The sequence below is a fragment of the Phyllostomus discolor genome, chromosome 9 (assembly GCF_004126475.2).
Source record: "Phyllostomus discolor isolate MPI-MPIP mPhyDis1 chromosome 9, mPhyDis1.pri.v3, whole genome shotgun sequence".
Classification (NCBI taxonomy): Eukaryota; Metazoa; Chordata; class Mammalia; order Chiroptera; family Phyllostomidae; genus Phyllostomus; species Phyllostomus discolor.
Window position 1 is genome coordinate 77,744,851 of NC_040911.2, and position 12,253 is coordinate 77,757,103.

The 12,253-nt window shown below is 37.5% G+C and overlaps 1 protein-coding gene across 1 annotated transcript in view; it reads left to right on the top strand.

The window, feature by feature from the left end:
* Positions 1-12,253, top strand: part of HAO1 (hydroxyacid oxidase 1) — a 54,561-nt gene that overhangs the window by 35,722 nt on the left and 6,586 nt on the right. The window contains exon 5 of the mRNA XM_028524442.2: positions 7,262-7,353. Within this exon, the coding sequence (XP_028380243.1) occupies positions 7,262-7,353 (92 nt within the window). The remainder of the gene's footprint in view (positions 1-7,261; positions 7,354-12,253) is intronic.

Sequence of the window (12,253 nt, forward strand, 5' to 3'; positions counted from 1 at the left end):
GGGTGGGTTAAGAAAGGTTTCATTTCAGATGAAAGGTGATGATGATTCAGCTTTGCTATGATATCAGGTCAAATGACTCTTGGACTGAACTCATGACCAAGTAAAGCAGTTATGAATAACAATTCATGAAACATGTAAACCATGTTAGAAAATGGAGACTTTACAATGTCTGAGAACTACTAAGGATCTTGATCGGGGAAGCAACCTCGTCAGAGGAACATTTTAAAAAAATCACACTTTGTATAATGGATCTAATGGATGGATGTGGCAGAACTGGGGGTAGGGAGCACACTTAGGAAATTGTTGTTGCTCAGGCAAGAGATAATTGGGGCTGAGTTGAGGAAAGTAAGAGGCTGTATTGAATTAGAAAATTGGTGTAGTTCCCAGCATTTAATTCACTCTCATCACAGAGGTGTCCTAGGCAACTGGCTTAAAAACACCAAAAAAGAATACAATTTTAGTATAGTCACATATTTGTCCATTTACAGTGTGGAACAAATATAAAAATGAGGTTATTTAATTTTTTAACTAACTTTTCAATTTAAGATTCCCAATATGTATCGTTTTCTACAATTTTGTCCCCCAGGGGATGATGGAAATCTATTGAATCAGACATTACAATTATGTGCTATGTTAAAAAATATTTTGGTTTCTAGAACTTCATTCTGTGGTCACCTTAGCCTGGGACCATCATCACTATCACCTCTTTCCTTCTCATCCATATGGACTGTGTGACTTGTTTCTAATATTTTCATAATGTTTTACACACAGTAGACAGCCCAAATGTTTATTGAGTAAAATCCTCAGTAGAAACTATATGAATTTATAAATTAGAGAGAGCTCAAAAACAAGAGAAAGAGAGATGGGACGTTTGGCATCTGAAAGGAAATAACTTATTTATACACATACAGTTTACATCGTCTAGTTTCTCTGTAACTATTTATTTCATTTATTTAACAAACAAGAGTCACTTCTACGACAACAACTGCACCAAGTCAGTGCACATTCTCAGTGTAGGGAAGGGGGCGGGAGCATGTGGCAGGGTGGGGGTGGGGGGTGGGGGGTGGAGAGGGCGCGGTGTGAGTTCTGGGAAATCCAGTGCTTGCTGTTTCACAGATCTCCATCCAGAAGTCCCATGGACTGAGTGAGAGCCACCCATCCTCTCTCATTTTCCTTCTACCAGAAAGATGCAGGTTATGTTTGAGCCACAGAAAATCACAGGAAACTGGCAAGATATCAATGAAATATTCCCCCTTTCCACCATTTTAAGAATTGCATTTTAATGAATGCAAATTGGAGATCAAGATGTAATCTCTTGCTGTGGTTAAACTCTGCCCTTGGAAAACTTTAACACGAACTCCAAACATGTATTTGAGACAGGATTTGGTCTTCACCAGAACTCACGCTAATGAACAAATGGCTTTATGAGCAAAGCATAATGCTTTTTAGAGCTTTCTCTTCTTCTTTAATTAAAAAACTTCTTAAAACTAGGTTGTTGTACTTCCAGAGTGGCTTTTTGTTTTGCAAAAACTGCTCTCTAACTAGCTCTTTTCCTATATCCAGTTATTTCAAGCCACTCTCAAAAAGCATCCACTTAGATATTCCCTGGGCTGTTTTAGACTGCAGCCGTGTGCCTCTAATTTCCGTATTCAACTCCATGAGACGGCAGAGTCCCTGGGGGAAAGCTCCAAGGACTTGAGGGTGAATCCTGAGTGTTTACATTTCACTTTGGTATTTTTGATTAAATACGGAAATAATACATTAATAAGAGAGCAAACTGTTATTTTTTTTAAAGATTTTATTTATTTTTATTTTTAGAGAAGGAAGGGATGGAGAGAGAGAGAGAGAGAGAGAGAGAGAGAGAGAGAGAGAGAGGGAGAGAAACATCAATGTGCAGTTGCTGGGGGTTATGGCCTGCAACCCAGGAATGTACCCTGGCTGGGAATCGAACCTGGGACACTTTGGTTCCCAGCCCGCGCTAAATCCACTGAACTATGCCAGCCAGGTGTTATTTTTTATTGACTATTTTATTTGTCGATTAAGGCAGTGACTGACCAATTAACAAATGTGGAATACTATATTAGTGCACTCTGAGGATTAATGAGAAATCAAAGATTCATGAATATTCTTCTAAATCAGAACATTCTGACTCTCTCATTAAGGCAACTTTATTTTCTCTCTAGGTTAATATAAACTATAAAACTGTGGACAGTGTTTCATTAGTAGCTACAATAGGGGCTCCTACCTGTTCACCAATTATTCTTTCTTCCTTTGCTTTGCTAGATACTCAGGATCTGTCTTCTGAGCAAACCATTTCCCGCATTCCCAGCACTGCCTAGAAAAAGTGAGAGCTCACTTGGATGATAGAAGATAATAAATTCTTATTCAAGTAGCAGTTACTTCAAGTGAAAGGCTGTTTATAATCTTAATCCTCACGAGGATGAAAATTTTATTGTTATTAACAAAACTCAGACTTGCCAAAGCACCCAGCAAGTGAATTTTTCTCTACCTATTCACCTGTTTAATTTATACTTCCCCACCAGACGATGATGATAATAATAGTTTATATTTATCTGATGTTACTCTAAATGCTCATTCAACTAATTAAATCCACAAACTAATCTTATATAGATTATTATCCCCATTTTATGGTTTAGGACAATCATGTGCAAAGTGAAGTAACTTGCCACTTATATAACAAGCAGATAAGGGATTCAAATCTACGTCGTCTGACTACTAAGCCTAAACAGTTACTTTTTTATATGATGTAGGATATGTTTATTGATAATATCCAATTTCTCAAAACATAGGGTGCAGCTACATGGGGGCAGACACATGGATATAAGTTGGAGGATTACATGCATTCCCAGTCATGAGGTTCATAAAATATTACAGTTCATGTATTTTGACTTTTTATTTTTTACTTTTGATTTAATGTTTGGGAATCATATATACAACTAGATAACTAGCACAGACTACACCAATTTCAAATATATTTTACATTGTTTGTTAAGGCTTATTATGTTTATACCCAGACTTAAAAAAAAAAACAAACCACACGGCATATCTTTATTAGAATAAAGTTTATTAGAATTAGCTTATTAGAGCAATTGAGGAAATCAATAAGGCTGATCTGTCCAATATAACAACCACTTGCCAAATGTGGCTAAGTTCATTAATATTAAAATAAAAGGACAATCTCAGTTTGTCACACAGCCACACTTCCATTACTTCATAGGTGTATGTGGCTAGTGGCTACTGTGTGTAGAACCAGGCAGATCTGGAACATATATGTCATCAGAGCAAGTTCTGTTGCACTTTATTAAGGCTGTAACTTTAGTAGCCATTTTCTAAATATTTCAAATAATAGTGTACTATTGGGATTCTGATTCAAAATGTTGGACTAAGTACTTTCATAGTCTCTTATCAAACCTAAGACTTCACTGAAATTACAGTACCGAAACCCCAAAACACATATGACTTATGACAGCAAAGCAAAGGAAGCTGAGGGGCACAAACAGCAGAGAAATTTCAAGAAGTGTATTAAAGAAATAAAATGTAAGGGAGGGAGTTGAAAGGAAGCAGGGGAAATTATATATAATGGAATGACTGACAGGCTCTGCATGTCTAATCTGAAAGTGTGACAGGGATGGGGAATGACAAGTGGAGACTGAAAGCAAAAGGATTCATCAGAGTTTTTTTCGTGAAACTATTGCACTGGCCAGCAACCCTGTCCCTCTCCCTTACCTTTTGTGGGCAGCTTAGCATCCTTTCTAAGGAAATGCATGGATGGCTGGGATAACCTATGGGTAGATAATATTAACAATACAATATGATGCTATCCTCGTTCTAACACTTGAGGAATTTGCAGTTTAACAGCCCCATACCTAGCATTCTTTGCCTTGCCCAACACAATGCTCCAATTCTATTCCAGGCTAAGACTTGGTAGGAATTAAAATGATTCATGAAACAGCCCAGAAAGCCTGTAGCAGTCCCCAGTCTTTCTCCCACAAATATAAATGGAAAAATTAGCATCACAGGGCATATCTTAAAAATCAAAACATAAAAGACCAAGATAAATCTACAGAAAAGCTGATCCTAGAAGAAAGAGATAAAGTAATACAAATAAATTTAAAAATTCCAAATGCTGGACTAAGAGAAGTTGAAAATATACCTAAATAAGAAAAGTATGCCATGAAAATAAAATGAGAATATAAAAAGAAGTTACCAAATACTTTAAAAATATGACTTCTGGAATTAAGAATGAAATTATTGATTAAACAGTAGATTCAATGGCATTTCCTAAAATGCCAAACAATAAGACAAGTAGAAGAAAAATATGATTAAATAAAGGAGAGCCTTGAAATCCCTTTACAATGTCCAATGTTTAATTGACAAGGTCTTCAGATGAAAAGGTAAGAGAGACAGGGAGGAGATTACTGGAGATTGACAATGCCCAAGTGCTGGCATTGTCTAACATACATCATTACACTGAAAACAAACACAGCTTATTACATCTCTTATGAAATTTCAGGAGCAAAAATGTGTGTAAAGAGAGAACAAACATAAAACAGGTTACTCACAAAGAAATTGGAGTCAAACTGCCTTTAATCTTCTTGTCAACAACAATGGGCATTAGAAGACAAAGAGGCAATGTCTTCAAGATCCTAAGGGAAAAGGATTTTCAATGTAGAATATTGTATCTAATTCAACTATTCAAACACTAAAGAAGTGATGTAAGTGACCTGTATGTTTAGGCTTCTTTTTTTAAGGAAGTTATAAAGGAATGCACTATACGTGAGGACTTAAGCCAAATGAATTCCTAAACTTGACAACAAGAGACTCAACCCCAAGAGAGTTGGAGCAACCCTATAGGTTGACAGGTGGCAGTAGGCTAAGTAACCAGGGCAGACAGAGCAGGAAGGTTAAAGGCTCAGGGTATGTCTTCAGAAGGAAATAAAGTGGCTTAGATAGGTTAGATAGAATAATTGAAATGTTTCAAGAACTTAAGGGAACTCCAAAATCTCAATAAATGGAGAAAAGAGAAAAGGAAGGCAATTAGAAATCTAGGAAAACAAAGATCTATAATAAAACATGCCCTGGCTGGTGTGGCTCAGTGGATTGAGAGTGGGCTGTGAACCAAAGGGTTGCCAGTTCAATTCCCAGTCAGGGCACATACCTGGGTTACAGGCCAGGTCCCTAGTGGGGAACAAGTGAGAGGCAACCACACACTGATGTTTCTCTCCCTCTCTTTCTTCCTCCCTTCCCTTCTCTCTAAAAATAAATAAGTAAAATCTTTAAAAAATGAAATAAAACACATATGGTCCAAATGTAGAACATTAAAATGTAAAATATGAATCACTCATTGAGTCTGGGAGAAAAGTCATCTTTCCATCTTGAGTCTAGGGCCTTCTCCCTACCAGCGACTCGACAGCTGCCAGTGAGATCTCACAAGGTGTAACACACCCTTGGATGGAAACAGATAGCTAGAATAGTCCCATAGAAACGTTAGAGTTTATATTTATTATGGAATAAATATAGGATATCAGTCATTTATTGAGTACATGACCAAATGCATAATAGTCCAGGCTTACAGGCAAATAGATACACGCAAAGTAGTTGGTAAACACTGATGTTTACATATCAGAACACCTTTCATACTATTTCATTGCATTGTAGGGGTTGTCATAGTATTACTTAAAAATGGATTCTGACAACAGCGACCATAGCATGATGGCATGATGTCTTGGTTGGCTTGGCTGCCATAACAAAGTACTATAGATTTTGTGGCTGAAACAACAGAAATTCATTTTCTTATAATTTAGGAGGCCAGAAGTCTGAGATCAGGTTTCCACGGTGCAGACTCTTTCCTTGGGTTGCAGAGTCTGCCTTGGGTTGCAGAGGCTCATTTTCTGGTGCAGACTCTTTTCTGGTGCAGACTCTTTCCTTGGGTTGCAGAGGCTGCCTTCTCACTGTGTGCTCACATGACCTTTTCTGTGTGGGGATGTAGAGGGGGTGGCAGGGAGCAAGCTCTTCGGTGTTTTTTTTTTATAAGGGTACAAGTACCATGATGAGAGCCCCAACTTCATGGCATCATCTAACCCTAAACATTTTCCAAAGACGATCATTTTGCAAGTTAGGGCTTCAACATAAAGCTTTCAGGGGGACATAAACATTCAGCCCATAAAACACATATTTAACATTTTCATATATCTATAATTTTAGAAGAAAAATAATACTAGCATCATTTTAAAATATGGGACTACTTAAAAACTAGTATTCTGTGAAACACAGTTGGGAAATGATATTTTAGCATACAATATGAAAATAATCAGAATTAAAGGTTCTCCTATGAATCTTTTAAAATTATTCTTAGTCAGGTCTCCCCTTGATCTCCATTATTGAATTAATAAATTTGTAGAATATTCTGTATACATCTGCTGAAGTTTCCAAAATATGACTTTCATTACAACCTTGGACCAACTATTTTTGTTAAACCTGAGAAGTAGAATTACTTTCATTACTATGTTATTAAATAGTTTGTTATTGGGAACATGCTGAGAATAGTACTTTAAAATATAAAATATTAAAATATATGTTGGAAATTGATTTAAGATAATGTTAATCTATTTTTAGAATTCAATATCTTTTGGAGCCTGATTAGAGATTTAAGATGTAATTTTAATATTAGATTTTGATATACTTCAGTGGGCAAAATACATTTACTTATAGAACAGTATAAATTAAAATAATTATTGACTTCAGTGGGCAAAATACATTTACTTATAGAACAGTATAAATTAAAATAATTATTGAAGGTATAACTTTGTATTAAATAATGTTGTTGAATTAGACTTGTTCATTACCTATTAAAGTGCTTGGCACTTATATATCCTTTTATGCTATCAAAATTGTAGAGGATTGATTCTGCTTACTGCTATGATCTTATTAATAATTAATAATAAAACATACTTAGCAGAAGTACTTCCTTATGAAGAAGATAAACAAATTTAAGGGCATGCCAATTTACTATCCATTGATAACTTTATTTTATAATTTACTGTTATAACTGCTTTTTCTTTGACCAAGGTAGATATGCTACTCTATATCTAACCCTTGGATGTACATATTTGTATGCTGAGGGTTCCTAGCAAGGTATATATTTGAGGTCAGGTTCCCTTTGACTGGGATCCTTCAACCTGTAAACCCAAGCCTTTTGTTAATTAGTCTTTTCTTATAATAATTGTCTTGTTCTTTCTAGGAGATGATGCCAGGGAGGCAGTTAAACATGGTTTGGATGGGATCTTGGTGTCAAATCATGGAGCTCGACAACTTGATGGGGTGCCAGCCACTGTGAGTTGCATCAAAGGCTGAGATTGCTTTTTGGATTTCCCATTTCCATCACAGTTCTATCTCTGTGTCTGCTTCTTCTCTGCACATGGTTTTGTGTGAATGCTTAAGGTGAAATATATGAGTATGTAAATATATGAGATCTCAGATTTTAAGTTTAGTGGCACATAACTACCTATGTTTGATCATTAATTAGTCCAATACATTTATTTGCAAACTTAAAAAGTTAAATAATAAGTCATTTGTGGGCAGGGATTATTCGTGTATTCACAGGTATGCTGATAAGTATAAAGTAAATGGAAATATGAAAGAAATAATTATGCCATAGCAATCCAAAGGAGAGGAGCTAACAGACAATTACAGTAATTGCAAGGCTTTAGTGAAGTTTGAGATCGTTGGTGTAACCACGACAGGAGGTCAGGAGGAAGGAAAGACTGCACTTGCCTGTGGGTATGGGGGTTGACAACCTGTAGAGAGATGGTGGATGGCTGGGAAAGGAGATGGAAATTGTATGACCCAGGTGAGGGGAGGCAGGTAGGCTTCAACCCAGATAAATCCATCAGAATCTCTGGGGTTTGGGGGGAGAGGCACCAGTAATTCATAAAGCTACCCAGGCGATTCTGAAGTACATCTATGGTTTTTATATTGTACACACTGTGCTAGGCAAATCAGAGTCGAAAATCTAGACGTAAAAGTAAACTAAACTGGCTGGAAGGTGTGGTACTGAGTTAAAAACTATAAAGGAGAGCAATTAATCCCAAGACCAACAGAAGCACTGGGGCAGATTTTAAAATCAAGGATTAGGGGCCCAGACGTAGATCAAAGTCATGGAGACAGACACATATCCAGGAGTGGTTTGTAGGCCTCCATGATCCCGAATAGAGTCAGGAGCTGTAGGTGGAGTGGGGTATTAAAAAGTAGTTCTTTCCCCTGCTATCCACTTGGGGGGACTTTGCCAAAATTCTTTTGGGTGAAGTGATGATTTTATTATTACCTGTCACCTCTGCTCTGTCCCCATGTGGACTCCTGTTCTTACAGGTGTAAGCTTAAATATGGGGTGGGAAAAAAATGGGATGTGTTTGGGAATAATTCCAAGTAATTCATTTGGTTTGCACTGTCTGGTTGGGGTGAGAGAATCCTGGGGAATCCAGTATGCCATCCACAGGTAAGGGAGGAAGTTCTTGAATATGATGAGTCATTGGATATGCAATAGAAGCATCTCGATTTAGCAACAGTGAATCTTATAAATTGGATTTTGGCATGACAGGAGGCAGGAAGATCCATGTGCTGAGCTTGCCTGGATAACTATGACAGTCCAGGAAAGAGGGAAGCACGACAGGGGACACACCTGAACTGTGATAGGGCAGAGGGAGTAATTTCCACTCCAAACCTCAGTTTCCTCATCTTTTAAAGTTCAAACATCATTAGATTATTTCTTTAGTGCCTTTAAACTTCAACATCCTATAGTCTGATTATTATAGGCAAAGTAAGCTAGCATCATGTAACAAAACTAAAAAAAAATATATATATTTACCAAACAACGTGGATGGACTTTATCTAGACTACCACCTCTGAACTGTACCAACACATGTATCAGAATCACTCAATCATCATTATTATAGTGAATGGCTTTAACTGGGATGACCAGTTGAATTTATTCAAACAACTCGGAGTAGAATAGAACGAATAATTTAGTCATGTAGGAGTGGATTATTGTTTTATTGAGCTAATAGGTTGATTTAGCTAAATCCATAGACAGTTGCGTGGGTCTTAGAGCAGACTCAATGGCTACAGGGGAATATTGGGCACACATACCTGTACTCACAGTTATTCCTAAAGCACTGATGGTAGGAATGAACCTGCCTTTGCACACCGTAGAATTACACTATCAATTTATTTTATTTTTTAGAGGATACTTAATTTTTCATTTATTGGTTTAGAGAGAAAGAGTTAGGCAGAGGACAGATAGATAGACAGACATTGATTTTTGTTGTTCCACTTATTCATGCATCCATCGATTGATTCTTATATATGCCCTGACCGGGGATCAAACCCACAACCTTGGCTTATTATGTCGACACTCCAACCAACTGAGCTACCAGCCAGGGCTTATACTGTCAATTTAAATCATAAAACTGAAAGTTTTCCACCCTTTCCAATTCAGCCTTCTTTATAGAGACCATATTTTTAGGTGATATTAAATGCTGCCTGTGGGTAAATAGAGGTGGAGAGTGAGGAATGTTCTCTGTGCAGGGAGAAAAAGTTGGTCACAGCTCCTGGCTTTTTTGCAGATTTATACCTCTCTTATGTATGAAGACACAGACTTAGTGTGCGGGCCAAATTAAGTTTGTTTTCTAAAAATAAAATCTAAATCTACTGAAATCAAATCTAACTAGATTTTAAGGGGAAAATATCTAAATGGTGTGGTTTATTGCACTCTGGCTGAGGGGATATGGAAACTTATCTAAAAGGGCTTTTTGAGCTGTGGTCTCAGAGACTTTTAAGAAAAACAATGACCCTCCCCTTTGCTTGCTGTGTGTAAGAGAGGGGATGCTTGCTTGAGTTTTGCCTCATATTTTAGAGTAAATTTAAGGCTGGTGATGGTGAGAGAAATATGAAAAAGGATTCAGTTTACATGATGATGTTTTCCTCCCACTATGTGGGTTTTGACGTAAGTTGCAAAAGGCTTGAAGAAGGCTGTGGTGTAGAACTTTTCAGTAGATACACAGAAAGACTTTCTGTCCTGCAGATCCTGTGACATCATAAGTCAAAGAGGCTTAGTGTGTGGCAGAGTGATGTCATGAGAGGAGCACTGAAATAGGAGTCCAGAGTCTTGGGTTGAAGTCCTTGTCTTGTTTTGTCAACCTGGGTAAGAAAGTTGCTTAAACTTTTCAGTCTGAGCTTCTTCATAGTGTTGTGTTGATTGTAAAAACGATGCAGCTTGACTCTGTGATCTGCCCATTTCTATAAACAGAGTTCCCTTGGATGGGGGAATACTTATCACTAGGAGTCTTACATCAGTTCATCTTACTACCATGTTATTGAGAACGACTGCCAGACCACTCCTCTACCCAAAAAGAGTTAAAAATTACATTTATATCAAGGCCCTTACCGTCAAGGAAATCATGTGACCAAGATCAATATTTAAGCAATTACTGAACAATATGAGAAGAGCAAACCTATTTCCAAAATCCCTAGTACTGAACATCTCAAATTGAGGTCTAAACACAGATTCTCCAAAACCTTTGAGCCATAGCAGAATATTTTTTTCACTTTTGTTTTGATGCTAACTGAACCCAAACTAATTTTAGCTTAAAATTATGTCTTTTTTTTTCAGTGAAAATTCTTAACTGCAGAACATTTTCATAAAATTAATTTCATAAAATTTGGGTTGCTGAGTCATGTGTTTCCAAAATTGAGTCCTAGTGCATCTTCTATGAGATCAAAGAGATTTTATTTTCCCTTTTAAAAGGGATTCATGCAATTCTGTCTTTGAGAAACACTTGATGTATCAGTTAGCTTTTGCTGTGTAACAAAGTACTTTGAAACTTACTGGCCCAAATTCAATAGCCATTTATGTATGTCACAATTTTGTGAGTTGGCAATTTGGCCTGAGTTCAACCAGAAGGCTTTTCTGGTCTTGGCTGGGCTTACTCATATACCTCTGTGGTCCACTGCTGGCTCTACTTGGACAGGCTGCTGTAGAATGACCTCAATAGGATGACTGACAGCTCTGCATTGTCTCACACCTAGCACATTAGCTGGTCTGGTTCTCATGAGGTAGTTGATTTCCTAAAGAGTTAAGTGCAAGCATGCAAGGTGTCTTAGGATCTAAGCTTAGAACAGACACTTTGTTGCTTTTCTGATGTTCTGTTGGTCAAGGGGTGAGGAACTAGACTCTTGTGGCCACATTTCCCCCCTATGATGGGGGAGGCTGAAATGTCACATTACAAGGAAATGAAGATAGGGAGGGAAATAATTGTGGCCATTTTTGCAATTGCAAAGAATCAGGGCTTGCCAAAATGGGCCAGAGACTTTCTACATGGGCTTAGCAGAAACTCCTCAGGGATGCCTGGGGAAGTGTGAGGGGCAAGACAAAGAGCAAAGGATCTATGGGCAGTGGCCTGGACTCTGTCTACTTTGCTTTTAACTAAAGCAACTCTGGTTTTATCTACTTTTATGTATGTTCAACTGCTTTGGTTTGAAACCTTTAAAAGGTTCCATCTCTAAAATGTCAAATTAGGAATATAATAATAGATGCTCTAGGAAAGTAGGAAGGGGAGAGCTCCCTGTGAGTGGGAGTCTGGGAGGGCAGGGAGCAGACTTGAGCAGGAACAGGGAAGAGGAGTCTCTGTGAGTTGGATTCATGTGTGATTCTTCTTGCATCTCTGATGTTTTATTTTCTGATCTTTTAAACCACCTGGCATAGTGATTTGAACATACCAGGTCCTTGAGTGGATGGATGAATGAGCAATAGTATATTCAGATCTTACCATATTTTTCTGTATATTAACTCCACTGGAGTTAAGCCCACAGGTAGTTGTCTAAAGAACCAGTAAGGAAAGGAAAGCTGGAATGAATGGTCTCATAGGTATGTAGCAAGCTGAAAAGAAGGCAACATAAACTAATGGATCTGGCATTTACTTATTTAATCTCCTCTGATCAGAATTATTCTCTGAAATACATGCCTAGCAAAACTGCAGTAAAAGGAAAAAAATAGGTGGGGGGAGGGGAAGGATAGAAATCCTCAGCAACAAATAGCAATAGAACATCCCTGTCCACAGACATATGAGACACAAATCTGGGTTCTGCTTTATAACACAGGATTTACATTTTAAGCATCCTTAACAGTTTCCTTTTAGGCCAGGTTGGGCATGGAAATAACCTAAAGAGATTTGATTTG